General features: G+C 62.3%; 2 protein-coding genes across 12 annotated transcripts in view; one reads left to right on the plus strand and one right to left on the minus strand.

The window, feature by feature from the left end:
• Positions 1 to 2,195: 2,195 nt before the first annotated feature.
• Kctd17 (potassium channel tetramerization domain containing 17) lies at positions 2,196 to 11,749 on the plus strand. Of its 9 annotated transcripts, none has more exons than XM_046429319.2 (9): positions 2,196 to 2,401; positions 3,477 to 3,585; positions 5,681 to 5,772; positions 6,480 to 6,575; positions 8,041 to 8,166; positions 9,367 to 9,466; positions 9,612 to 9,683; positions 10,042 to 10,133; positions 10,912 to 11,078. In XM_046429319.2, exons 1-9 carry the CDS (start codon positions 2,216 to 2,218, stop codon positions 10,939 to 10,941), a joined length of 903 nt encoding a protein of 300 aa, XP_046285275.1. In that variant the 5' UTR covers positions 2,196 to 2,215; the 3' UTR covers positions 10,942 to 11,078. The 9 variants fall into 9 exon arrangements, with proteins under 9 accessions (XP_046285275.1, XP_046285274.1, XP_046285277.1 ...); XM_046429318.2 differs by having other exon boundaries at positions 10,042 to 10,237; positions 10,912 to 11,048; XM_046429321.2 differs by lacking the exon at positions 9,612 to 9,683.
• Positions 11,750 to 13,257: 1,508 nt separating this feature from the next.
• Positions 13,258 to 27,843, minus strand: part of Tmprss6 (transmembrane serine protease 6) — a 33,132-nt gene continuing 18,546 nt past the window's right edge. For all 3 annotated transcript variants that reach the window (XM_046429287.2, XM_058574154.1, XM_058574155.1), the window contains 8 exons: positions 20,803 to 20,948; positions 20,414 to 20,512; positions 19,449 to 19,562; positions 17,678 to 17,794; positions 17,376 to 17,544; positions 16,097 to 16,368; positions 14,314 to 14,450; positions 13,258 to 13,914 (listed from right to left, as the gene is read on the minus strand). In XM_046429287.2, the coding sequence (XP_046285243.1) occupies positions 13,756 to 13,914; positions 14,314 to 14,450; positions 16,097 to 16,368; positions 17,376 to 17,544; positions 17,678 to 17,794; positions 19,449 to 19,562; positions 20,414 to 20,512; positions 20,803 to 20,948 (1,213 nt within the window). In that variant the 3' untranslated portion in view covers positions 13,258 to 13,755. The remainder of the gene's footprint in view (positions 13,915 to 14,313; positions 14,451 to 16,096; positions 16,369 to 17,375; positions 17,545 to 17,677; positions 17,795 to 19,448; positions 19,563 to 20,413; positions 20,513 to 20,802; positions 20,949 to 27,843) is intronic.

Below are 27,843 nucleotides of genomic sequence, written 5' to 3' on the forward strand. Positions count from 1 at the left end.
CGGGTGGCGTTCCCGATGCGCTGGATACATTCTGTGTTCTTTCGGCTCTATTTGGAAGCAGAGTGACTTGCAGATCATTTTAGGTCACGGGGGCTTAGCGTGAGGAAGTGGCAGTCATCCACCTTGGAGCCTGGGTCATTTGAGGGGACCTTTCTCCCTGCCCTCCCCTCCCATCCCAGGAAGGAGGAGGTGGTAGAGTTGGCTCACCCCTGGCCCGTGGGGCAGCCTCCAGCTCAGGCACTGGTCTTGACACCAGCAGTGTGGCAGGTCCCTGCCACATGCCCTCATATCTGAAACTCTAAAACCCTGTACTCGAGGCAGGCTTGGGTACGAACGGGTACTGTTATTGTTCCCAACTTACAGATGGGGAAACGGAGGTTCAGAGAGGGTAAGTGACTTTCCCAAGGCTACTCAGCTAGGAAGCCAGAAAGCTGGGCTGCTGGGTGGCATCCTAGTCTGGGAGCTGTACCCCTCACCCTAGAAAATGTGTGGTGGGGGGTGCATATGAAAAATGATGGAGCGTGACAGTGCATGGTCACAGACAGGGCTACCTGGAGACCATGTTCCACCCAGCCCTCTCAAACCATCTCCTGAACCAAACCCTCCTGGGGACAGTGACAGCCTCTGGCATCTCCAGCCCCAGGTTTCAGTGTCTGGCACCTATTTGGGGCTCAGCAAACACAGCAATGGCTGAAAGCAGAATCAGTAGGAGGGAAGGGAGGGGTCCTTTTCCACAGGGGGCTGCAGCCCCTCCCAACCTCCACACACACAACCTCCCCCAGGCAATGCCCCCACAGGAGCAGGGCTGTGGTGGCAGCTGCCAGCTCTGTTTAGGGCTCTGGTGTCTTGCACCTGGTTCTTGGCTATGAGGTCCTTTCAGAGGGGAGGCAGGTTTTCCTGTGCCTGCTGGGGCCAGGGAGAGGTGGGCCCCTGAGGGAAGGAGGGGAGTGGGAGGAGCCTTCAGTAGACAAGCCTGGCTTCCTATGGCCCTGGGACCCTGAACTTGACCTTCCCAACTTTCACGCCTCCAGTGGACTGTTTCACACTGACCCACCACTGGTCTCCTGGAGTGCTCTGGTTCCCCCTCCTCCAGACTTTGCTCTTTTTTCTTCCCCCACTGGACCCCCCTTCCCGACCCCTGAGCCCTTCCCTGGGCCCCTCTCTCTGGGACTTTTCACATGCTCTTTGGGGAAGGGGTCTCCTCCTCTCCCAAGGCTGCAGACAGTCCCCTGTTCTCAATAGCCCAAGCTGCTCTTCTGAGCATCAATCAGGAACAGTGGCCAGCACCTCCTCCTCCCCCTGCTGGCTCCCCAAACCTCTCTCTCCCCCTATCCTGCCTTCCTCCTTCCTGGAGTCACCTTGACCTGGCTCCAGACCAGAACGAGGGCACTCAGTTCAACTTCTCTTTATCCACCGCTGGGACCTCTCCCAAGGCAGCCTACAAAAGCCAGAATTCAAACTGGCTTTGATCTAGATAGAGCTCTACTCCTCCTCCCTGGGAATGTTTTCCAGAGATCACTGCCACTCACAGCAGACACACAGGAGAGGGGGTTCTCAGTGGTGGCCATGCACCTGGAACCCACCGGGCTGGGCTGGCCTGCCACTCACCAGCTGCGTGAGTCCACGGTCACTTCACCTCTGTGGCTCCATGTGTAAAATGAGCATAGTGATCAAGAGATTAATGAATGATACATATGTGCACCCAAAGCACCTGGCGAACAGAAGGCGCTCGACCAACCTCAAGTCCAACTACGCTGAGCTTGAAGAGCTTCTGCGGAGGGAAGAGCCCACCCTCCACTACTGGAATTGGGCTGGGGGGTGCGGCTCCGTTGAAGGGCCTTGCTTAGCACGTGGGGGACCCTGGGTCCCACCCCAGTATTCCCCCTACACACACATATTAGGAAATACGGTAAATGTCACAGGAATTCCAGGGAGAAGTTTCTTCTGTCAGCTCTTTGAGAGCCCGGACTGCACAAAGAAAAAGGCAATAAAAAGGGGAACAAATGGGAGGTTGTTTGCTTGGGGTGTCAATTTTTCCCCAGGGTCCAGGACCTGACATCCCTAAACAGAAATGTGGTCCAAGGACTTCCCGGGGCCTGAGGGCGGGGCGCGGCGGGCCTGTGGGCGGGGCGCGGCGGCCCCGCGGCGCGGACTACAACTCCCGGCAAGCTCTGCGCGGGGCCGCTGGCGCGGAGGCTGCAGACCGCGGCGAGCGATGAGGATGGAGGCCCGGGAGGCAGCGGCGGCGGGGGCGGGCGGTCGCGCCGCGGGCGGCTGGGGCAAGTGGGTGCGGCTCAACGTGGGGGGCACGGTGTTCCTGACCACCCGGCAGACGCTGTGCCGCGAGCAGAAGTCCTTCCTCAGCCGCCTGTGCCAGGGCGAAGAGCTGCAGTCGGACCGGGTGAGCCCGCGCGCGGGCGGGCTGGGTCCCCGCTCCCCGTCCCCGCTCCCCGCACCCGCACCCGCACCCGCTTTCCGACCTGACCCGGCCGCCAGCGTGGGGCCCGGATGGGCTGCTTTCCGCGGAGCTGGAGGCGGGAGGGACTGGCAGCCGTGGGGAGGAAGTGGAGCCGAGAGCGAGCGGTGTGCCCATTGCCGTGGCAACGGGACGACGCAGGCCGCGGCCATTTGGAGCCTGGAGCTCGGCCCTGGGTGGGGGCTGTCCCCTCGGGGGTGCGGGGAGGCGCCGGCAGGGAGGGCTGCTCTCCATGCAGGGCTCCCGCACTGGGCGCGGAGTTGCCCACACCTTCCTTCCCGGTGTGGGTGGCGCGGGGGGGGGGGGGTCCGGGAGCCCGGCACAGGAGTCCTGGGGTGCTTTCTCAGCTGGGAGGAGGCTGGCCCAGAGGGCACCATGCCTGGGCTCCCACTCAGCTCTGCTGCAAACCGCCAACGTGACCTTGGGCGAGACCCTTCCATGTTCTGGGCTCGGCCCCCTCCTCTGTAACCAGAGGTGCTGGTCTGGAGATGATCTCTCAGGTTCCCTGTCCCGGTTCTATGACACTCTGATGCTGTGACCTTGGGCCAGTCCCCTAACCTCTCTAGAGTTGTCCTGATGCCCGTCCTGCCTCCCTGCAGGCTGCAAGTGTCCAATGGGAGGGCCGCTCCTTTAGGAACTTGTAAACATCCCCTGAAAGACAAGGGACCTGGTGAACAGGGGGCCGGCCTCAGGGGGCCCTCTAAGAAAGACATTCACTGGGCCAGGTGCCACTCAGACCTCTCTCCCTGTGTGCTCATGGTGACCCATAGTTACGGGGTGGGGTAAAGAGGCTCAGAGAGGTCAAATTGTTGGTCCAAGGTCACACAGTCTGGAAAAGGCAGAGGCAGGATTTGAACCCAGGTCCGTCTGACCCTCAGGCTTTATTACACACCACGTCACTCTCTCTCCTGCTCCCCGCAGTCCTTTCCCTGGCCTTTAGTGAGAGCTGATGAGCAGGGGACAGCCCCACTCTTCTCACTGTGTGCCTTCTCCTCCACAGGATGAAACGGGGGCCTACCTCATTGACCGTGACCCCACCTACTTTGGGCCCATCCTGAACTTCCTCCGGCATGGCAAGCTGGTGCTGGACAAGGACATGGCTGAGGAGGGTGAGTTGGTCCAGGGGACTGGCCTGGGGCCCATGTCCTGGCCCTGCCCTCTGCAGCCTGCCTGCCATGGCCTCCGCAGAGGCCCAAAGCCCTGTTTTCCAGCTGCAGTGGGCACCTGCCTCCTGCTGTGTTTCCCAGGCAGGGCTGGTTCCCAGGGTCTCCCTCAGGCTGGTGGGCCCGGGCTTTCCCGGGTGACGCTTTCCTGGGTGACGCCAGGGAGTGATGGAGACACACTCAGGAGATAGAGGAGGCCCGTGAGGCCGGAGGCCTGTTTCCTGGCAGGGGTGCCCTTCCGCCCTGGCCTCCTGGGAAGCCAGGTGTGGGCAGAGTCTGGGGTGGGGGAAGGGTGGGGATGGCAATGGGAAGAGCTGCGCCTTCTTTGGCTGGGCATCGGGTGTCGCCATCGCCGGGTGGGCCTGGTGAGGACTGGAGCCGGCAGGTGGGTGGGGCAGGGACTGTTCCCCAAACCTGCAGCCTCTGCAGCACAGAGCCAGCTGTGGGCGGAGGCAGGGGTGGCTGCTGCTCCTTGGCAGGGCTTGGCCCCTCCCGGGCCTTGGCAGCAGGCCCCTATACAGGCCCACGTCGGGGCCTAACAGACAGTGGGGAAGCCGTGTCTGGAGAATGGTCACTTAGAAGGCGCTAGCCAGGAGCAGCAGCTGCGGTCGGTGCCAGGTCCACTTTCCTTGGGGCACAGGGTGTAGCTCTCGCCAGCTGGGCCCACTTCTCCATGGGTGTGTCTAAAATAAGGATGGTGACCTGTATTCTGGAGAGCGGTATTGGGCTTTGGTTGCCATGAGTCCTATACCTGTGGGCCCTGGGTCAGCCCGTCCCTCTCCACTTTGGGCCACCATCTCCCCTTGCTGACCCCTGTGGCATCCAGTGATCTGCAGGCTAATGGCTCCCACAGAGCAGGGCTTCAGCCTCAGAACTACTGCAGGGACCTGGCCCCAGCCCCAGCCCCGGGGAGCAGATACCCTGGGCGTGGCCTGTCCCCAGAGAGGGGAGGTGAGCGCTACAGCTGCGTCACAGCCAGCGCCTATTGACACGTTCCTGGGTTCTTTGAGCTGTGTGGTTCCAGCACCTTCAGACAGGGGCTGGGGACGGATCTGAGAGGACTGTCTAGCTTTGTGACCTTGGGAACCTCACTGAGCTCCCTGTGCCTCCGCGCCCCCACTGGTGAGAGGGGGCCACAGCCACATTGGCCTCTTTGGGCCGTGGTAGAGGGGGCGCAGCAGCTGGCCTTGAGGCTGCGCGATGCAGGGTCAGATGTCTGCCCCACCAGGACATGGCTGGGGGACTGTCACACAACAGTTACTGACCACGTCTCTGTTAGGACCTGGAGACAGCAGGGTGGGTTGGTCATTTGGAATTGTATGTTGAGTGCTGAGCCTGGGTGCTGAGGCCTGGTGCTCCTAAATCGCAGACACGCATTCCTCACAGTTCCAGAGGCTGGGATTTTTTAATCCGGGTGCCATCGTGTCGGGGTCTGTCGAGGGCCCTCTTCCAGGTTGCAGATAGCCGACTTCTTGTCTGTCCCCAGGGATCCCAGAGGCCAAAGAAAGGACCAGAGGTGACCTGCCCTGCAGGACCTTAGGGAGGTCCAGCCCCTGGGCGCTCCGTCAACTTCCCTGGGCCGGGTGGGGAGTGGCTTGCATAGTCCCTCCAAGTACCTTAACTGTAAAGTGGGGACAGTGGTGCCTGCTTTTCTCATGTCCCCAGCACTGCGAGGTGCACATGGGGGCTTTGCAGACTGTGAAGGATGGCAGTTGGGGGCACTTATAGAAGCACGCTCCCTTACAGTGTGGACAGAGCCCTCGGGGCTGAGCGCTGGAGGGACCGAGCTCACTGGCTGTGGCCTTGACAAGTCGCTCCTGTTTGGGAGCCTCAGTTTCCCCCGTGCTCAGTGGAGGCGATGAGTACTCACTTCTGGTCTGAGACTTCAGTGCCATGAAGGATGTCACCTGAGCACAGGGCCTGGCCCTAGCATGTGTGGCCCACCTAGCAGGGAGTGTGCCCAGAGCAGGAGGTGGGTTTGGGGCGGGGGGACGAGGGAGGACGGGGTGTGGGCAGCAGGAGTGACCGCTGCTCTTGCCAGGCGTGCTGGAGGAGGCGGAGTTCTACAACATCGGCCCACTCATCCGCATCATCAAGGACCGGATGGAGGAGAAGGACTACACCGTGACCCAGGTGGGAAGCAGGGCTGGGTGGAGGAGGGGCTGGGAGAGGCAGAGCAGCCTGGGTGGGGGACAGACACAGCCCCAGACCGGGTTCTCTCCCTGCCTTGCTTGGCTTTTTTTCTGTGTGACCTTAGGCCAGTCACATCCCTCTCTGGGCCTTAATTTCCTCCTGTGGAATTTAGCGCCAAGTGTTGTCCCCACAGGTAGAGGGGACTTGATGTGAAGGTCTGGGGCCTGCAGGGGGCCAGGCAGGTCAGCCCGTGCCACTTGGGTCAGGCGGTCCTCCGTGAACACATCCTGGCTGCTGGGGCTGGCATTTCTGAGCTTGGACCCCAGGCCCCAGTAACTGGTCTGCAGGAGTTGTGGCGAGGGGCCACCTCCCAGCCCCAGAGACTGAGGTGGGGAGGCTGTGTGTCCTAGGGGGTCTGGCTCATTTGATGACCCAGAATGTCCCCCATGCGCTGCCCGCCTTCCCTCTCGTGATCTCTGTGCTCAAGTGCTGGCTCTGCCACCCTCGAGTCGGGTGACCTGGGACGAGTAACTGAGCAGGGGGTGGCAGAAGAGTGGGCGAGATCACGCGTGTTGAGCCCCTGGCACACAGTAGGTGCTCAGGTGCGGCTCCCTCCACCTCTCCTCCCCCACCTGCCTTCAAGGGCACATGCCTGGGGGGCGTGGGGGTGCGTCTCCAGGTGCCGTCCATGGGGTCTCTGCCCACAGGTGCCGCCCAAGCACGTGTACCGCGTGCTGCAGTGCCAGGAGGAGGAGCTCACGCAGATGGTGTCCACCATGTCTGACGGCTGGCGCTTTGAGCAGGTGGGCAGGGTGCATGGGTGCCGGGTGGGGGCAGCAGGAGCCCCCGGCTGCCAGCGAGGGGCCCTCTCTTCCTACAGCCAGCCCTGTGTCCCCCGCCTCAGCCCCACCTGGGGATCTTCGAAGTCAACAAGACTAGGAAAAGCTGCCCAGGGCACAGAGTGGCCGAGGGGCCGGCGGGAGGCACTGCCTCAGCCCCCCTAGGTGTCCATATCAGTCCTGGGGCAGCAGGTGATGGCCGAGCCGCAGTGTGAGCAAGTCTGTGGCCCGAGCTGCAACTCCGGTGCAGGGAGCCTGGCCACACCTCCTGGGACAGATCCACAGGCACAGATTCCAGGGCCCTGTAGGGGACAGGCTGGGTCACAGGCGTCACTCCCTTCAGGGAAGCCCCACGGGGGGTCCCCAGGGATAGTCATGGTGCCTCTGATGCCTCCCATCCAGTGGGGAGATTTTGTCCCCAGCAGTGTGCTCTGGTAAGACGAGCGGCTGGCGTCTTCAGAGTCTCGGGTCTTCAGAGAACAGAGTCAGAAAGTGATTGCTCCAGGGGCTCCCTCCCTCCTGCTGCACTTCCATAACCCCATGGTCCGGCCCATGCCATCCATCCCATGCCCACACCCCCAGAGCAGCGCTGCCCGAGACCGAAGACCAGGAAGGCTGGACAGTGAGGAACGACCCCAGCCCAGGAGCCACGCTGGCTCCCCCTTGTCCTCCCACCACGACACTCTCTGACCCTGGCTACGCCTAGCTCCTCTCCTCAGTGTCCTCGGGGAGGTGGGCAAATGGCTCCTCCTTCTCAGAACTGTCGTGAAAATTAGGCCACCAGTAAGGTTCCTAGCCCTGGCCGGGACCTCCCATAGGCTCTGGTATCATGCCAGCTGCTAGAAGGATGCTACTTAGTTCTGTTGGGCCCCAAGACAGGATGCCAGGGGGCCCCAGGTCCTAACCCTGCCCCACCCCTTCCCAGCCGTGGGTGGGCTGATAAGTTTCTCTGCCTTCTGAATGGGGGTCCCCGAGAGCTGAAAGAGACCCGTCAGTGCAAGGACTTCGTCGGCCAGAAGGGGGTGTGTGGATTCTAGGGACCCTAAGCCAAGGCAGCCTCCAAGAGCCTGGCAGAGCCTGGCAGCTGCGCAGGTTCTCGGGACTTCCAAGAGGGAAGGGGCTGTTCTGTGGCGCTTGCTGTGCGGGTCCCACCCAGCCTCGTCCGGGGGCTGCTGCAGCCACTGTGGGATCAGGGGACAGCATGCTTCACAGGCCTCCACCTGCTTTTGGAACTGGATGCCTGGATGTGGGCTGGGCTGGGGGTGGGGTGACACCACCACCCTCCTCCAGGGTCAGGTTCAGCCAAGTCGGCAGGGGCACAGGTGGGAGAAGATCCCCAGCTTCCTGCCCAGGTGCCTCTGGAAAGCCAGGCTGGCAAGGAGGCTGAGGTGGGGCCTGGGGGTGCGACCCACACCGCTCTTCCCGGCAGCTGGTGAACATCGGCTCCTCCTACAACTACGGCAGTGAGGACCAGGCCGAGTTCCTGTGCGTGGTGTCCAAGGAGCTGCACAGCTCCCCGCATGGCCCGGGCTCCGAGGCCAGCCGTAAAGCGAAGGTGAGCCGCGGCCCTGCACCAAGGTGGCGCCTCCTGCCCCTGCCCTCCCGCCATCCCTGCTGCTCCCTCCCTCCTGCTGCACTTCCATAACCCCATGGTCCAGCCCATGCCATCCATCCCATGCCATGGACATGTCTGCTCACACCCGTTACCCAGGCCCAGGCTGGGAGTAGTGCAAAGGGACCGTCCAAGGGCACAGCCAGGGCGACACGATGCCACAGGTGTTGGGGCGTGAGGCAGAGTTGAACCAAGGCCCAGGGCATGGTATGCGTCCGTGCAACCTTGGAGAAGTGCCGCCCCCTCTCAGCACCTTTGCTGTGTTCTCTGTGAGGTGAGGGACAGGCCACTTGCTCTCGCTGCCTCATGCTTGGAACTCCTGGGAACCCAGATGGCCAGCTTATTGCCCAGGGCTGATGTCCAGCCAGCCTAGGCCAGGACAGGGGAGCCAAGTCCAACAGCCCTGCCCTCACCAAGGCCTCCTGCTGGGCGCTCTGCACCAGGGGCTCTGGGAGCCCCATGGGCACCAGCCCTGCTCCACCCTGGCAGGAGGTGGCCTTCCGCAGGCGCACCTGGCAGCCTGGTGCTGTGTGGGGAGGGCTGGAGTGGGGGTCCCGGGCCCGGAGCCAAGCTGGTGGGAAATCCCACGGGCCCTGGTGGGGCTGGCAGAGCCGACACAAGCCAGGCCAGGAAGGAGGAGGGAGCGTTCCTTCTGGGACCTGTCCTGTGCAGTGGAGACTGAGCTCTGGCTTCTTGTCTGTCTGTCTGCCGCCCTGTCCTGCTGTGACTCCTCTGCCCACCTCACCCACCCACAGGCTGGCGCCCCGGGCCTGGGGTGCCACCAGTAGTTGCTGGCCTCCCTGATCTGGTCGGTGCTGCCCAGGGGCCTCCCAGGCCTCCTACTCTGGTCCCCTCCTAAGCAAGGCTTTTCCGGGCACCCTGCAGACACCCCGCTCCCACCCACGGGTCCCCACTGCCCGCGTCCCAGCTGCACTCGGAGCCAGCAGCCAGGCCGACCCCACGCTTCCCGGGGGACTGGAGACGATGGCGCAGCCTCTGTGGCTGCAGCCCTCTCTCCTGAGATGCCCCTCGCTCTGCCCACCCTCCGCCCGAGGTAGGGGTCCACGGGGACAGCTGCAGCCCGCCTGGCCCCCTCGTTAGTGTCTACGCTCTTTCTTCCCTGGGTCACCGGCTGGTTCACAGAGCGCGGAGGAGCAGCTGGAGGAGCAGCGGCAGCAGGAGGAGGAGGTGGAGGAGGTGCAGGTGGCCCAGGTGCAGGTGGAGGCAGATACACAGGAGAAAGGTGCAGCCCGCCCCCAGGAGGATGGCCGCTAACCAGACCTGGGAGCCTCCGCCCTCCCTCCAGCCGCTGCCGGGCGGGCGGCCGGGCGCAGGGTTAGCTCAGCTGCTGGCCTGGCCGTGACGCCCTTCTCTCGCTCTCTCTGCAGCCCAGTCACCCCAGGATCCCGCTCACCTTCCCTCCCTCTCACCGCCGCCTCCTCCTCTGCTTCCCACTGGAGGTCCTGCCTCATCTCCATCCACCTCCTCCTCCTGGATCTCATCTGCTCCCTGCCTCCTCCCCCTCTGCCCCTGCGCGGGTCTCCTCTCCGCCTGCTCGCGCCTCCACCCTGGGGCCGACCTGGCCCCGGCCTCCCGTGCCCTCCCCCCGGGTCCCCTGGCCCTGCGTCCCAGAGCGTCCTGCCTGCCGTCCCCCTCGCCCCTCCTGGCACCTCCTGCCCCCCAGCCTGGGGAGGAGGGGCGCAGCGTGGCTGCCTCTGTGCCGGCCGGCCCCACTGGGCACCTCTGAGGCTGGCGCAGGCCTGGCCCTGCCCGGCCCTGCCCTGCCGCTTCCTCGCCCCTCACGTTTCCTCCTTGCAGGTTCCCGTCTGCGCCCCCTCAGACCCGAGGCTGAGCTGGCAGTGAGGGCTTCTCCTTGGCCCCTCGCCCGCCCCCAGAGCTGCCATCCCCTGGTTTGTAGCTTGGCGGAGCTGGAGGGAGGGGTGGAAGCAAGGAGGAGCCGAGCTTTCTGCTGACCTTCCCCACCCACCAGCTTCCCAGCCTGCCCCAGCCTTGGGTGAGGCTCTGAGAGCAGGAGGAGGTTAGGGTGTGGGGACCGCCCACCCTCCTGTGGGCAGCACCAGGCCAGGCTGCGGGGGGGAGGCCAGCTGAAGCCACAGGCCTGGGCCTCTCCCCCACATGGCCAGGAGCTCCCGTGTCACTGTGTAGCACAGTGTCCTGTTTCTGGGGTGGGGACAGAAGCCAGGCCGTATGCGGCACTTGGCCAATGAGGAGCCAGCAGAAGCAGCAGAGCCTGGCAGCCACACCCTGGTCAGGGGTCCGCGCCGTCCCCACGTAGTCTCATCTGTGTGCTTGTGACCTTGGGCAAGTTGCTGTCCCTCTCTGGGCTTATAAAATGGGGACAGGCAGCCGCTCCCTCCTACACTCCTTTCACCTGGGACAGCAGTGACCTGTGCCTCCCAGCCCCGCCCCGTCCCCGCCCTCAGCCTGGCCCCCCACAGCCACCACGCAGCCCCACCTGCTTCCTCCCGGGTTCTGACTCACTCTGGGCCTGGGCCTCCTCTCTTCCAGAAGCAGCCGCCACTCACTCGCCTCTCTCTCTCCCCCCTTCCCCACCCCGGCCTCCCTCTTGCCCTCTCCCTGTCTGCGCACCCCTCCTCGCACCCCCACCCCACCCTGGTTTTTGCCCCCACCTCCCATCCTCCTGCCCTCCCCGCTCTTATTTTCTAGCTATTACAAGCCAGAGACACCCGGATGTGAGGCCCCAGATCACCTGCAGGGACTTGGGGTTCCCATCTGAAATCCTTTATTTTTGTACCATGGGGTGGGCCCCGGGCCCGGGAAGGAAGACGCACTCTGTCCCCTGCCACTTCTGCCTGCACCTCCGGGGCTGTGACTTGCCTCTGCCTCCAGGGCCCAGGCAGGGACCCACTGGGACCTCCCAAGGCCTGAGGTGGGTCCTGGGACCCCTGGGTAGAGCCACCTGCCCGTGGCCTCGGTGTGGCCCTGCCCAGCTGTGTCTCCCAGCACCCTCTGTCCCCTCCTCCTCCAGGGGCCCCTGTGGCACAGTGACTGGGCTCCCTCCTGGCCCCATCACATCACCTCCTTGAGCCGCAGCCTCCTGGGGGTCCAGTGGGGAGCCTCCCACACAGGGTGGTTGTGGGGTGCAGAGAGGACAAGGTCCCCGGGGACCCTAAGAGCCAGGGCCGCTCTCCCTCACCCCCTTGGCTGGGAGGGCCTGGCCAGCCCCAAGCATGACATGCACCACGGAGATTCAGGTAGTGAGGGTGACAGGTGCGGGGTTGGCCCTGTCAGAAGGAAGGGGCAGGCAGTTTGGCCTTCTCCTGGGCCATGTCGCGCCCACCGTGTGCTGCTGCAGGGCCCTGTCCTGCATGGGGCCCAAGTGGCTACGCAGGGAGAAGGGAAGGGGGACGTTCCTCCCTCTGCCCAAGGCAGGGTCTGGGTGTAATGGGGCTGAGCGAGGGGCCCCTCTGCACTGTGACTGCCTGGGATGGGCACTGGCCTCAGCTGCGCCCGCCGCCGCCGTGGAATAAAACCTGAAGAAACAGCCCGGCCTGTGGCTCCCTTTCCCTCTGGGCCGCTTTTGGGGATGGGGCTGAACTCAGGAGCTGTGGACCAACTGAGAGGAAAAGGCTTTCCCGAAAGGCCAGGCCCACCCCTCTGTCACTCACTGTGTGGTGGAGGACCGGTGGGGGACGGCGAGGTCCTCTGCCCAGGGCCTTCAACACCTCCCATGCCCCACGAGCACACAGGTCCCCAGGCAGCCCCTCTGCCCCTGACTCCCCTGGCCTGCCACCTTTGGGCCCCCTCCTTGTTGCCACCAGCCCTGACCCCAAGGCCCTGGGAAACGTGGACACCGGGCCTGCTGCCCACCTCCTCGAGGCTCTGGCCCTCGGCTCTTCTCCTGCCCCACCAGCTTCTTCCACTCCCTCATCCTGCCAAGTCCCCGCCCCTTGTAGAGCAGTGACCCCTAGGCAGAGGCCATTCCAGGCCAGGGCTCCACAGGCTGGAGGATGTCAACATGTCCCCCAGGGACACACACTTCTGAAGGTGAGCTCCCTTTTTGTGTCCAGTTTTTGAGAGTCACATGGGGGCTTTTCAAAGAGCATCAGGCCCTCCTCGCACTGGGCTTTGGATTGAGACAGTGGCCAACCAGGAACTGGCCTTTTAGCAGAGCACCTGTGGAGAGTCCTGCTGTCCTGTTCACCCCAGAGCCGGAGAGGCTTGGCCCCTGCACACCCACCCAGCAGAGGCTCCGCACGACGACCCCCTCCCGTGGCCTCGCCCACCATGGACACCCCCCCCCCACTTCCCCTTCTAGTTCCAAGCTTCCGGAGAGTTCTCTGTGCTGACACAGCCCCAGCCGGCCTCTGGGCTCCTGACTACGGCCCCAGGGCACACCGGTGACCCGCACCCATCCCCACTGCCCTGCCCATCCCGGCCCCTGCTTTCCACCCTGGGTTCCTCTGGAGGTTCTGCCTTATGGTGTCTCCTGCCCTGGAGCCTCCGCGCCTCCCGCTGCTCTGCTGACCAGTTCTGAGGGGGCAGGTCAGGCTCCGGTCAGAGCTTCCTGGGCCAGCCCTTCGCTTCTGACCCCTTTGGGCTCCCCTCAGCCCGGCTGGCCCACAGCTTCCCTTCCCTGGCCACTCGGAGCCCCAGAGCCCCGCACCTCACCCCCTCAGGCCAGCTGCCTGGCCTCCAGAGTCCCAGCTTCCCCTGCCACACTACGTCCCCACTGTGAGGGGATCTGTGGTCTCAGAAGGAGCCTGACGCAGGAGGAGCACGTGACAGGCGTCCTCAGGGCCGCAGGGAGGGGCAGGCCGAGGACAGGCTCCAGGCTCCGCTCAGCCCTGTAGTGGGGACGTCCTCTCCCCCCTGGCCTTCTGGTTTTCCCCTCAGGTTCTAGAAGGAGCCCTTCTGTCCTTATCCGGCCTCCGATCGGCTTCCCTGGGGTTTCTCGCAGGGCTTGGGCAGGTGGCCTCCACTGTCCCCCCGGTGGCCCTCTGGACACCTGACAAGCAGGCTGCACAGGAAGCAGGACTCCGACAGTCGGGCGAGAGGCCAGCCAGTGCTTTATTTGCAGGGGGTTGGGTCTGGCTGGGAAGCCCCAGTGGCAGGCAGGTGGCTCGGGGCCCTGCAGCTGGGGCTGCCCCACCCTTTGGCTTACGGTGGCTGCTGTCCCACTTGGCAGTCTCCCAGTCTCTGAGGGTCCCCTCCAACCAGGCACTTTCTACCCTCACCCCCAAGGGACACCAGAAGCTTCTCAGCTGAATCTGTCCTGTGGAACCAGTGTCGCCCAGGTGGCCTCTGCCTGGGGTGGGGTGGGGTCTCATACTCCTACCAGGGACCCAGGAGCCAGATCTTGGCTGCTGAGCCCCTCCCCACCAAGTCCACAGTGAGGAGAGGACACGGATCAAAGTGAAGGGCCTGGGCCCTCCACAAGGGGGCAGGAGGCCATCTCTTCACCCCCAGAATACTCGTCACCTTGTCCAGGGGGCGCCCTGGGTTCTGTCCTGGGCAGGAGATGGCCCCCACTGGGCACACAGCAGCCCCTCAGGCCAGTGCCTGCTGGATCCAGCCAATCACTCCTGTGATCCGAGTGTAGACGCCGAAGTAGTTGGGCCGGCCACAGCCCAGGCCCCAGCTGACCAGTCCTGCCAGGAACCAGCGGCCACTGAGCTCCTTGCAAACCAGGGGACCACCAGAGTCACCCTGAGGGGGAGAGAGGAGGCAGGCTGCATCAGGGTAAGGATTTGCTAGGTGATAGGAAGTCACATTCCTTTGGAAACTGTTGGGGACAGTCCGGCCCTGCCTGGCCTCCGTGGGGTCCTGCCTGTCGTGGGAATATGGCTGAGTCCTCATCCCTCACCCCACCCTCCCAGCCTCCTAGTGTCCACTGTACCACCCGGGCCCCAGCCTTTTGGCGGGCAGGGGCAGCCTCCTGGGCCTCGGTCTCCTCATCTATGAGGTGGGGACAGCCATCTTTGCTGGGAGGCTCTGAGGCCCCAGCAGGCTGATGTGCGTGAAGGGCCATGACCTGGGTGGCAGGTGGCAAATGACGGGTGACATGAGCATCACCCTCCTGCCTCTTGCCCACGGGCCGGGAGTCACCTGGCAGGCGTCCTTCTGGCCTTTGCGGTAGCCGGCGCACAGCATGCGGGGTGTCACCTGGTAGTGGTAGGCCTCGCCGCACAGGTCCTGCGGGACCAGCTGCACGTCCACCTTCTGCAGGACGTTGCTGGTGGGGCCTGCCAAGGGGCCAAGGGTGGGGGAGAGACGTGAGTGCCCAGAAGCCCCATTCACCTTCGACCATCTCCTTGCACCCAGCTGCTCTGCCGTCCCCTCGTTCTAGCTCCTCTGCGGGGCTAAGCCCCCAAGCCTGTCTGGACTAGTGTCTTCCCCAGCTTCCCGTCCCCCCCACCCCCATCAAGTGCCTCCTGGCCCTGCTCTGTTGCACCCCCTGGTGGGGCTTCTAAGCACCCACCCAGGCGAGCCCTTCCCAGCCCAGAACCTCTCCAGGAGGGCTGTCCTGATCTCCTGGGATCCCTGACAAGCACTGGAGTCCTCAGCGACTTGGTCTCATTCGTCTAGGGCAGGGCCCAAGTGCTGGGGTTTTGACGCCCCCAGGTGGTTGTGAAATGCATTTGAGGAGCCAGTGGCCCAAGATTCCCACAGTGGCCTGCAAACCCCGGCTGTCCCCCCACGGCCCTTGCCCGGTCACACTGCCTGCCCCCCACCCCATCCCCCTGGCTGGTTACTGGTCTGTCCCACAGTCTTCCAGCCTGACACCTGCGCCTTCACTGAGAACACCTCCAGTTCCCCTGGACGCTGCTGACCACTCCTCCAGGCCCCAGCCCTCCCACCCTGCACCTCCACGTCCATGTCAGCCACACCACCCCTCCTCCAAGAACGTGCTTTCAGTTTCGACCCCTGTGCCCAGCTTGATGCCTGGTGTGTAGTAAGTAGGTGCTCATCTATGTCGTTGCTTGAACAAATCAGTGAACCAAGCCTAACTTTGCCACTGTTCTGTGAGCAGCTTGGACACGTGACTTTTCACCTGAGCCTCAGTTTCCTCATCTTTAAAATATTTCTAGGGACCCGGGGATGTGGCTTCGTGGTAGAACTCTTGCCTGGAATGTGTGAGGCCCTGGGTTCCATCCCTAGCACCGCGGGGGCGGGGGCGGGGGCGGGGGCACCCTCCCTCCCTCCTGCCTCCATGCCGTCAATCATTGTAGACATTTTGCAGCCAGCACCACCAAATGAGGGCAAGGCTGTGGCTATGCCCGCTGAGCCTCTGTGCACAAAACCGAGGGGCTCCAGAGAGGGCCAGCTCCCCTCACTGAGGTCGGGAGGGGAGAAGCCCACTTCCGAGAGCGGCAGGAAGAACCAGGGCCCTGGAGGCGGGCAGTCCTGGGTTCTAGTCTGCAATCCCCTCTGGCCAGGTGTTTTCGAGGAACTGCTAAGTGACTCTGGGCCTCAGTTTCCTCATTCCTAAAATGGAGCCATTGCACCCTCCCCTGAATGGGGTGGACTGTATGAAATCACACGCCCCCCAAATTCAGTCTACAAGTGGGAAATGCTTAACATTAAGAACCTCCCCGACATGCCCTGCCCCCCCAGGATTTGCGCAGGAGGGGTGCGCAGGAGGCGTGGCGTCCCGGCCTACTCCTTCGCCCACACAGACGCCCGTGACCTAGCTTTTCCTTAAAAGCCTTTCCAAAGGGAAGGGCAAGGCCCCGTCATATTAAATGATGAAAATCCAGCCTGGCTGAACCCCAGACCTGGAGGCCTGGGGGCGGGGCCCTGGGGCACCTGCTCCGCCCTCCTTCAGGCCCCAATGGGGCGGGAGACCTACCCTCACCCCGTGCCCCGCCCACCGCGGGTCCCTGCTCACCGCCCTCGCGCAGGGCGCCCCAGCCGGTGATCCAGCAGCGCAGGCCGGGCTCGAAGAAGTGGGAGCGCGCGGGCAGGCAGACGGGGCGCACGGTGGCGGAGCGCACCACCGGGTGGTCGAGCTGCAGCAGGGCCACGTCGTAGTCGTGGCTGTCCTCCTCGTGGTACGGATGCAGGACCAGGCGACTCACCTTGAAGGACACCTCGCCCGGCCAGCGCGAGTTCTGCCGCACCTTGCCCAGGAACACGGTCCACAGCGCCGGGGAGGCCATGCTTCAGGGCGGGTGGGGAAGGTGTGGCTCAGCGCTGCCTCGCATCAGAGAGCCCTGAGACAGCAGCTTCCCACCTGGGACGCCTGGCCCACGCCCGCCCTCCCTGCCCTCCCAGCCTGGTCGGTGGTGGTCGGAGCTGAGCGCTGGCCTGCGCTGCCCTGGCCTGGGCTCCAGCCCCAGCCTCTTCCCTCCCTGGACAAGTGCGCGCCTGTCCAGGCGTCACGCCCTCATCTGTGAGATGGGAATGGCTTTTTCCACTCTCATGTCCCCAGGAGAATGCAGGTAAAGTATTAGCTAAGCACTGGACAATATTTCCTTTTTTGCATGTGCCCACTTTGCAGAGGGGCCGCTGGGAACTCGGCCTGCTTGTGGGGAGGGGTGGATCTGTGCGAGGAATCAGCAAGGCAGTGCCAGGCCTCCTGAAGGGTAGGTCCACAGCCTTCCTTCACCCTGAGGGCAGTGAGGCGCCTGGGAGGGGCTCAAGGGAGCCTGGTGGTCAGAGTGCACCCAGAGAGGGTACCTCCATGCCCAGCAGAGGACAAGAGAGCAGGCCTCTGCAGCTCGAGGGGCCTGCGGGGCCTAGAGCCCGGACCTGGGGTGGAGGGTTCCACCTGCCACACAGACGGGAAAGAGGGCAGAGGGGCTGGGGAAAGTGATGCCGGGCTTCCTGCCCTGCCTACCACCCCCTTCCCAGCTCAGATTGTGGCCAGGGTGTCAAGGCTGATGCCCAGCTCAGGCCGCCCCATCCTCTGCTCAATCCCCAGCCTCCAGCTCAGTCCCTGGCACGTAGTAGGAGCACAGCAAACGTTGCTAAGTGAGTGAATGACTCACAGACCCAACTTAAAGACACCAAAGGGGAGCACGGGACTTGAGCCAGGTACCCAGCAACCAGGGGTTCCTGGTGGAGCCGGAGCCAGGTCGCAAGGGTCACAACAGCCTCTGTATCCAGCTCCCACTCGGCCTTCCCGCCCCACAGCTCTTGTGGTCTAGCCCGTGTGGCCTCCTCACCTGTCTTCCTGGAAGCAGTGCGCAGCTGTGACCACCCAGCGGTCAGCGATGAGGGCCCCCCCGCAGATGTGTCGACCCCGAACCTGGAGGCTGGCCTGCCACGGCCACTCACCCTCGGAGGACACGGCCCCACCCACAATGCGGCTGGAGGGGCCCTGGAGGCCACAGTCTGGAGGGGGTGGGGAGCCGGTGAGACGGGTTGGAGGAAGAGACACAAGGGCGGGAGTCCCTCCCAGCCTCCCCACGGGGCCTCCAGCCTCCCTGAGGCCCCGTCCCTGCGCAGGTGCTGGTGGGCAGCTCACCGCAGTGGCGCTCATCCGAGCCGTCCCTGCAGTCGGGCCGCCCGTCACACTGAGGGTTGGGCTTCTTCACGCAGCTCCCGTCCTCACACCGGAAGGTGAATGTCCCACATGGCACTCCTGGCGGGGGACAGGGGAGGCCAAGGAGGGTATGTCTTGGAGCCCCAAGGGACCTCCCAGAGTGGGTCCAGGAGGACGGTGTGGGGAGAGCCAGGAGGAGCTTGGGAGGTGGGTATGTGGACTGAGGGTCCCCTGCCTCTCCCTGAGGACTCCTCCAGAAGGCTGCACCCCCCAGCAGCCCCCCACCAACTCTGACTGGTCTGCCCAGAACAGGGCTGTGTCTCCCCTAGGAACGGAGCCCCTGGCCACAGCGTGGCGCCCCTCCTCCTGTGTGGACCCTGAAGGTGGAACTGGGCTCCACTTTTAGACTAGGGTCCCCAGAGCAGGGCCAGCCTTGGCCAACCCGTGAAGGCTCCCAGTCCCTGCCCTGTCCCTGCCCGGCGCCCACCTGCTCCTGGTTGCACTTCACCTCCGAGCCCGCGGCTCCCACTGCCTTCCCCGCCCCCCGCCGCCTCTCCCCGTTTAAACTCCAGCCCTCCCCAAGGCCCGGAGCCTGCCTGCCCTAGGGACCTGCCACGCCCCAGGCTTCCCACATCACTGGACGGACACCGTGTCCAGGTTCTGGTCAAAGGAGTCACCAGTCATGTCCTCCTACTAACAGGTGCCCCTGGAGGGCGGGGGCCATGTCCCCAGTGATTTTTATTCCCACTCCCCTAAGCGCCACCTTGTCTGTCACTGGGCAGGCTGTAAGGTTGATTGGCTGGTCAGTTACAAGGATGGGTGGATAAATGGGTGGGTGGACGGATTGGCAGATGGATAGGTGGGTAGGTGGGTGAGTGGATGGATGGGTGGATGATGGATGGATGGATGGATGGGTAAGTTGTGGATAGATGATGAATGGAAGGATGGATGGATGGGTGGGTGGGTAGGTGGAGGATGAATGGGTGGATGATGGATGGGTTTGTGGATGGATGGGGGATGATGGATGGGTAAGTTGGTGGATGGATGGATGGATGGGTGAATGGGTAGGTGGGTGGGTGGAGGATGAATGGGTGGATGATGGATGCGTGGGTGAGTGGGTGGGTGGGTGGATGGATGGATGGGTGGATGATGGATGGGTATGTTGGTGGATGGATGGGTGGGTGGGTGGGTGGGTGGATGGATGGGTGAGTGGATGGATGGATGGATGGGGTGGAGGATGAATGGGTGGATGGATGGGTGGGTGGATGGGTGGATGGATGGATGGGTAAGTTGGTGGATGGATGGGTGGGTGGGTGGATGATGGATGGATGAATGGGTGGATGATGGATGGGTGGGTAGGTGGGTGGGTAGATGGATGGATTCAACAGTGGACTCCCAGAACAGTCATTGGGAAAACCAATAAATGCGTAGTTCAGTGGATAGGGGGAGAGATGGTTGGATGACTCAGTGGATAAATGAATGATTTTATCAATCAATGGATAAACATGGTGATGTGGGAGACCAGAAAATGGATGGATGGATGGATGGGCGGACGGACGGACGGACGGATGGACAGTTGGACAGGATGGGCGGGTGAGTGCACAGACACACTGATGGATGAACTAGCACAGGTACAGAAAGTTGATTGATTGTTTGGTCCTGAGAACAGAAGCCCTTGCTGGGGACGTGTGCTGAGGGCTGGGAGCCTGGCTGCCCCTTGGTCTCCCTCCAGATCCCCGTGGGCCCCGCCTACCTTCTTGGCACTGCTCTTCATCACTGCCGTTGAGACAATCGGGCTGCCGATCACAGACCCTGGACAGTGAGACACATGTGCTGTCCTCTTGGCACTGGAATGTGGCTCTGCACACTGAGGGGACAGAGAAGGGCCAGTGGGAGGACACCCGAGGACCAGGCTGGGACTTGGCCATGGTGCCCAGGGAGCGTGTGTGTCCTGGGAGAGGTCACAGCTCTTTCCCAGCTTCTGTGCGCTTGAGTGTCACCATAACCCCGTGAGACACCCCATTTCGTTGGTACAAACAGAATGAAGTGACTTGCCCAGCGTCCCCTGGCTGAGCTAGAACTGGAACCTGGATGGTCAGTGTTCAGGGAGGAAGCCCCTCCCCAGCATCGCGGCCGGGTCAGCCTACAGGGGAGCTTCTCCGCCTCCTCCTGCTCCTCTCCCCCTCCGACTGGAAACTCTGATGGCAGTGGAGGGGGACATGGGCCTGGCTGCCTGGACCGCGGCTCTCGGGCCCAGCAGCAGGATTCAGGGCTCAGGTGTTTTTCCAAGAGAGCCCTGGCCTGGGGGACCACCAGGAGTCCTCCCCGGGCTGGGCACAGGAGTTGGCAGCCTGGGCCCTGGAGAAGAGGGACGAGGACTCCATCTGAGAGTGGTGAAGACTTGTCCCCAGGCTGCCCTGACAGTGCCTGCCCTTCCTGATGCCCCCCGCCCTCTCTGATCCTTCCTGGACATCTGGCCAGACCGACAGCTGGGTGTTGGCCTGGTGGTCAGAAGCCCTGAGTTGAGAATTGGGAGACCCGAGTCCCAAGTTGTCCCTGCCACGGCCCCACAGGGTGGCCCTGGTGAGGCTCCTGCCATCTCAGCTCAGTGAGAGCCCCGACTCAGATGCCAACAGGGGAACGGCAGGTGCCAGGTGTCGGGGCCTCAGCTGGCGCCACGCAGGGCGGGCAGGCGACCGAGGGCGGACGGAGGCTCACCACAGTTCCTCTCGTCCAGGCCGGTGGGGCAGTCCTTGATCCCGTCACAGGCCGGGACACAGAGGCCATTCACAGAGCAGAGGAACTCTCCAGGGCAGGCTGGGCCACAGGAGGCCACGGAAGCAAGGAGGGCACCGTTAGGACAAGGATGCGCCCACACGCGTGTGCATACACGTGCATGAACAGGTACAGGCCGGTGTCCGTACCCAGACACGCGCAGGCGCACACGTGTGGGTAGGCGTGAGCATGCATGTGCCTGAGGACGTGTAGCAGCCAAGCACGGGCACGCAAGCTACATGCACACGCACGCACAGTCGGCCAGCCTCGTAAGCAGCAGGGAGATGCACGGGGTCCCGGGTCCCCTGCTGCATGCTGCTGGCCGTACTCACGGTCTGACTGGTTGTACAGGCCGTAGTGTACCCGCACCCCGGGGCCCGTGAGCGAGATCTGGGAGGTGAAGTTGATGGTGATGCCAGCCGTGGTCACCACGGGGATCCTCTCGGCATAGGGCTGCAGGGTGCGCAAGCCACACAACCTGGGGGGACCAGACACAACTCAGGGACACACGGCTGGTTTCCCAGTTCAAGGGAAGGCACAGCCTGGGCCCCTGTGCACAGACAGGGCAAGGAGCTGCACCAGCCCCAGATCCTGTCTTGATTCCTTCTGGGGGTGTCTGTTCACCCTCAAGTCACCTCTAGAAAGCAGCCAGCTATGTTCCTCCCCTGCTCCAGAACGTTCAGTGGCTCCCTATTGCCTACGGAATAAAAGTCAAAGTCTAGATTCTCCCAGGCACCCAGGAGCTCTGAGACTCTGGCCAGTCAGGGTCCTTCCTGGAATCTCGCTTTCCTTCCTTATTATAAATGATTCCTGCTGACCTTGGATCTGACAAAAGGCTCCTGTGTGCCAGCAGGGGCAACGGTCTTGGCTGACCAGTCTCTGACAGGGGAGGTCACTCCCCTGGTGCCTGGAATGGCGTGGGAGGCAGCGTTCCCCATTCCACCTTGTCCGCCTGCTGGGGCTACTGGCAGGCTCCCCCGGGCCCTCTGGGCTTGATGGAAGGACGATCCTTCCACTAGGACTCCTAGTCTGGAGCTGATGGACATTTCTCCAGGCACAGCCACACTCAGGTGGGAACACACCTGCCCAGGTGCTCCCTCACGTCCTCCCGGAGGCCCTCCCCATCAGGAAGATGCTCGGTTGGAAGGCCAGGTGGGACAGCCACCATGGGAGGTGGAGCCGGCCCCAGAGAACAGGCCTCACACCTCCCCTCACAGAGCAGGTGCAAGCGCCCCTGGGAGACGGGGCCCTCCCCAGAGCAGTGGGGATCCCTCCATCCCCGGTGGGATACCCTCACAATACAAATGGGGACAGCTTGTCCGCTCACGGGATTCCCCAACAGGCACAGAGAGAAGAAATCTGTTTGCAGTGGGGGTCCCTCAAGGAACCCAGGCCAGAGACCTCCAGAGAAGGATGAAATGCTCCAGCCGGGAGAATAGTGGAGACCAGAGGCCAGGGACAGCCCCAAAGTATGGGGGGACACCCCACAACACACACGCCCCCGCCAGCTGGCCACCTCATGCCCAGGGCCAGAACTTCTGGAACACCGGACACTCAACAGCAATCAGTTAATCAACCACCAACGAGCCTCCAGGGCAGCAGGCCCCGGCCTCCCCGCACCCACCTGGCCGGGAGGACTGCTCTCAGCCCACTTTCCCACAGGGCGCTGTTGAGGTGGAGCAGAGCCCTGCTGCTCAGGACCCGGCGGACGCCCTGGCCTGCTGGGCATGGAGCCCCCTGGCTCATCCCCCACCATGAGCTCTAGGGACCGAGCCCCTCGAATGCCCCTCCAGGGGCCTGGCCTAGACTCAGGCCTCCTGAGAGTCGGTCTCCAGACCCACGGCCTTGTTCTTGACCTTGCACCCACGAGCAGTCCTCAGGGTGCCATACGGGGACCCCTGAGAATCCAAAGCCATTTTCATAGTGAGACCCTGTTGTTGGCTTCTGTCACAGTGATACGCCACGTGAGACATCATATCATTATCTAGTGGGTGCAGAAGCAGATGCCAGGGTCAGTGTGGGCTCTTAGGCCACTTATTAAAGAAAGTTGCAAAATGTGTAAATGACTCTTCTCCTGTCGCCAAAGGTCCCTTCCAGGACCCCACGGGTACCTAAAATCATAGATAGTACCAAGCCCTCGGTGCCCTTCCTCCCTGTTCCTACTTAGATGAAGTCAAATCTATAAATTAGGCACAGTGAAAGATTAACAATAACTAATAATAAACTAGAAAAGTCGCTTCAATATGCTAAAATTAAGTTACTTAAAGCTCAGGAATTATTTCTGGAATTTTCCACTTGATATTTTCAGACCTTGTGACAGTGGGTGGCTGAACCTACGAGCAAGAGGAAACAAATGTAATAACTATCTTAAATGATCTCGGGTGAATTTCTAGCATTGTAGATATAGCTGTATGACCTTCACATGCAAGACCTCTGCAGGGTGCTCCGTAATTTTAACTGGAGTAAAGGGGTCCCAAGATAGAAAACGCTGACCACCAAGGTCTTGCACCTAGATGCCCCCAGCCCCAGCTGCCCCTGAGGGCACCAGGCACCACCAGGGGGCGCCCAGGAGCAAGCCCAGCCCTTTTCATGCTAAGACACCAACGGGTCCGTGGTTTCTAGTGGGACCAGCGGGCTACCACGGGTTGTTACCCCTGAGGCTGCCCAGGAAGTGGACAGAGACACTAGGGGCTGGAATCAGGGCAGGGGAACAAGGAGTCAAATGGATCCCTAAGAAACAACGTACGCTGGGGGATGTCAGGTCATCGATCCCATGGAGAAGCTGTGCGACACAGGGAGAAAACAGAGCCCGATTGAAGGGAACGGAGCATTTCAACCTAGAGAAGCTGCGAGGTTGCCTGGGCCGTGGGCAGGGCCTGAAGCACCAGTGCCACAAGCAGGGTGTCCCCTCTGCTGGCCATGGGCCATGGCCGCGCTCCCTTCCCCCGGGGTCCTGCACCCCACAGGAACCTGTCCATCACGGCAGCCTTTGGTGCTGGCGGTGGAGCAGGGGCTGGGGTGGGGTCGTGGGGAAAGCCTCTCCTTACCGGGGGCCAGACAAGCATCCAAGAAGCCCTGTCCACGGCTCTGAGTGGTGCACCCTGGACACAGCCTAGCCCGCCTGTGCAGGGCTACAGTTAGTTTAAGTTAGCAGCTACTTCACATGATAACGGTAAGAGACCCTGAAACACTGGCTGGTGTGACCCCGTGAGCCTGGGCCCTCTTCTCCCCAAGCAGCCTGCCTCCCGGAGCCTGGTCCCCGCCTGGCCAGTTGCTCATCTGGCTCCTGCCGCGGAGGCTCCTGGGGGACGCCTGGCCTCTGGCTCGCCCCTTCCTCCCACCCACCAAGGCCGCCCAGGAGCACCCAGAGAGAGCTGCGGCTGCGCACCCTGTGCCCCCGGGGCTGGGCGCTGGGTGAGGGAGGTGCTGCTGTCCTGCCTCTCTGGCTTGGGGGATTCTGTCCTTGCCTCACCAGATGGTGAGCAGGGACCCTGTCAACCTTGCCTGCCGGCAACCGCAGGAATGGGAGACTCCTGGGTGGGTGGAGAGGAGGGGAGCACTGGTCCCGTCCTTCCTAAGGACAGGCTAAAGGGAAAGAGGGACAGGAAGACAGGCACTAACGCGGGGACGGCCGTGTCCCGCATGGTGGCCAGAGCCCTGGATCTGGCCTTGCAGAACTGAGTTCGAGGTTTGGCACCTGAATGGCCTGTGTGGCCTTGGGGACAGGATCCTGCCTCAGACAGCTTTAGGTCTCGTCAGTAAACCGGGCGACAGAACCCCACGTGCCATGGTTTAGGAGCACCTGGGAAATGACTCTGTGACAGCACAGGGCTGACAGGCAGGCTGTGGCCATCTGGGAACATGGGACCCAGCCTCCACCACCGCCAGCACCAGCACAGGGTGGCCACAGGCACACTGGCGGCCCAGGGCCTGGGTGGGGAGCCGAGAGGCGCCCAGAGCCAGGCTGGCCACAGGGGCCCCATAAGCTCAGCCGCCTGACCCCGGCCTGGCCTCCAGGGCTGGGAGCGAGTGGAAACGGCTTTGCAGGTCATAGGAGAAGTGACATCACAGGAGAGGAAGCCAGTGAGGGACAGGTTCCCGGAAAGGGGGAAGCCTGCACTGCGGTGGCACCCAGTGAGGTGGCTTCTGCGAAACCAAGCAGGCTGCGGCTGCACCTCAGGAGGAGGGGTCCCTCCACTGCCCCCAGGCCACCAACAGGATGGGGGCTCAGTGGATCACAGCACCAGAGACACTGGGTCTAGAGAGGTCACAGGTGACAGGACAGGCTCAGGGCAGCCGGTGATGGGCACCAGCGTGCCCAGCCTCTGGACATTTCCTGTCCACTTGCCCTGAGGGCTCAGGCACCCTCTCCCCTGACCACCCCTTGCCTCCTCATCAATAAGCCAAAGGCCTGGGCCTCCCCACCTACTCCCCCGCGCCCCAAGCCCGCCCGCCTCTCCACCCACGCCACGCCAGGTTTCCCAACAAACGCTCACGCAGAGAGTTTCCCAGCATCAGCCGAGAGCGAGCGAGAGCGATCGTTATCAGCACAGGGGCACAGCACTCCCCAGCACGCGGGGCCCATCCATCCCAGAGCCTCAGAACAAAACCAAGACCCAGGGAATACCAGGGCAGCTGCCAGTCTCCTGGGAAGCAGCGACCCCCTCTGCCCTCCCTTGCCCATGGGCATGCAGGAGCCGGGCGAGGGGACGAGGCTCCACTGGGAGACCCTGGCCCTGAGTAACGGTCTGGAAGACAGGGCTGTGGCACCCCAGGGTTGCTCTCAGAGGAAAGGACAAGAGGGACTCTGGCACTGCCACGGCTCCCACCAGCACAGAGCATGGGGGACAGCTCAGCCGAGGGGGAGGCAGGTGGCACGGGGCTACGCAGATACGCAGACCTGTGCCCACACGCTCTGCAGCAGGCTGCCTGGGCTCAACTCTGGCTTTACAAGCTGGGTGTTTTTGCACTAATGACTTTGCCTCTCTGTGGTTTGGGGTGTGTTCCTGGAATTCATGTGTTAATGGTATTTGGAGGTGGGACCTTCAGGAGGTGATTGGGTAAAGCGGGTTCCATTCTCATGAATGGATTCACAGATTAATTAATTAACGGTTTAATGGGTCACCTTGAGAGCAGTTGTCTCCATGTGACACCCTCCACCATGTTATGATGTCACACGAGGCCCTCACCAGGTGCTGGTGCCATGCTCTGGGACTTCCAGCATCCAGAACTGTGAGCCAAATAAACCATTTTTTCTTTAGGAATTATCCTGTCTCAGGTATTTTGTTACAGTCAGAGAAAACAGACTAGGACACTGGTATAAGCACCTACTTTTTCATTGGGTTGTTGGGACCGAAGAAGACAGTACCATGACCCTTATAAGCCTCAGTGCCCAACTCGTACAGTGAGAGCCAGGTATTAACGAATGGTTGGTGTCACACGATGATTCATTACCGAGACCTGTGTGTGCCAACATTCTCTATGCATTATCTCATTTAATCTTCAGCACAGGGGGATCTGTTTCACATCCCCACCCTTTTATAGGCAGTGCTGGGGATAGAATGTGAGCCTCATGCAAACCGGGCAAATGCTCTGCCACCCAGCCACACCCCCAGCTTGGGGCACATTTTTGAGCTGAGTTCTGAGTGCTGAGAGGAAAGACCTCACCCAAGCAGAAAGCAGAGGGCCCCTGCCGGCCGGCCTCCCGCTCCAGCCCCTTCCACCTCACGGCCCCGGCCGGAAGGAGGTTCCTTGGGGGCTCGAGCTCAGCTTGTGCAGGAGACGGCTTTCTGCTGGGCAAACACTTGTGCTTCCCAGGTGAGGACGGGAGATCCAGAGTTCCAGCACCTTCCACCCACAGGAGGCCCGGGAGCTGGGAGTGAGGGTGTGGGGACCTGCCAAGCTTCACCCTCCTAGCAGCCCCCACTTGGCCACACCCCAAAGTCCCTCCCAACACGGAGCAGCAGAGGACAGGCCGAGTCCTGAGCCTCCTGACCTCAGTGTCTCCACTGCACAGAGGGGAGGGTTGACTCAACCACCCGTCCAGCCCACACGTCCCCAGTTCAGTGGGTCTCCAGAACTCCGCAGGGCCCCTCCCATCCCACTGCGTCTGTCCTGCTGCCCACAGCTGGGCCATTAGAGCATCGTCCATTTCAAACCGACTTCCCCATCTCTGTTCCCACTCCACACCCCCGTTACCACGGAAGCTCGTGAGTTCTGGGCCCCCCAGCAGCCAGCCCTCTGCCTGCCTGCTCGGGCGCAGGAAGCAGGCCCCCACAGGGGCAGGGGTGCACCTCCATCCTGCATCCCACTGTTCGTGGCCTGGGCTGGGTGGGGAGAGGCCTGACTGGACCCCTCTGGGTGCCACCTAATCCTGCTGAGACTCCCCTGGCTCTGGGAGACAGAGCAGTGCCATCCCCCGGGTGTGGGGCCAAAGGACTCGCCCTGTGCTGAGCACCGAGCACCTGTGCTGGTCCTGGTGCCTGGCGGGTGGAGCTGCCCTGGGGTGGGGCTAGGGAGTGGAGCCGGGGAGTTGACCCAAGTCCATCCGCCCTCCTTCCCAGGCCTCCTGAGATACCAGAGTCAGCTCTAGTGGCAGGAAAACACGTCACCTTCATTCACAGAACTGTGAATCATAGGCCAATCTTACGGTTACTCTGGGGACACTGGTGGTGACCTCCCCCTTATCAGCTTGAGTGAGGAAGGAGGGCCCCTGAGGGAGCTCCGTGAAGGAGCCGGGCAGCCATGCCTAGGAACACCCCCGGTCCCCCTGCTAGGAGGTGCCTCTGCTCCCCAGACAGCCCTGGCCCTGCTCACACCACGGGCATTTCTTGCCCTGTCTTTTAGTCATGGTCCCTGATAAACTGCAAAAAGCCTGGACAGGAACGTCATGTCCCTTGAGCACTGTCAATCCCGTCACTTTTGTCAGGACGGTCCTGTCTGATGGGATCAACCAACAAGCAGAGTTGGCCATGGGGACACCAACTGCAGAACCCAAGAATCCTAGCATTCTAGAAACTTCCAAGTGGAATAGTGGAATATCAGGTGCTCAAATTCTGTAAAGCCCAGAAATCAAGAATTCTAGAATTGGGGCTGTGGCTCAGTGGCAGAGCACTTGCCTTGTGCATGTGAGGCACTGGGTTCGATCCTCAGTACCACATAAAAATAAATATAATATAAAATAAACGTATTATGTCCATTTACAACTAAAAATTTAAAAAAAAAAGAATTCTAGAATTGCATCCTAAAAAAATCCCAACCTGTTAGATCCCCAGAGTCCCAGAGTGGGATGGGAAGGCAGAGGCCCCCTGCTATTAGATGTAGAGTCTTCTCGTCAATGTCCCTGACACAGTGACCCTTCTCACAGGGAGGGG

Source organism: Marmota monax, unplaced genomic scaffold (genome assembly GCF_021218885.2).
Source record: "Marmota monax isolate L192 unplaced genomic scaffold, Marmota_monax_Labrador192_F-V1.1 WCK01_AAM20220418_F8-fsc00051, whole genome shotgun sequence".
In the NCBI taxonomy this organism is placed as follows: Eukaryota; Metazoa; Chordata; class Mammalia; order Rodentia; family Sciuridae; genus Marmota; species Marmota monax.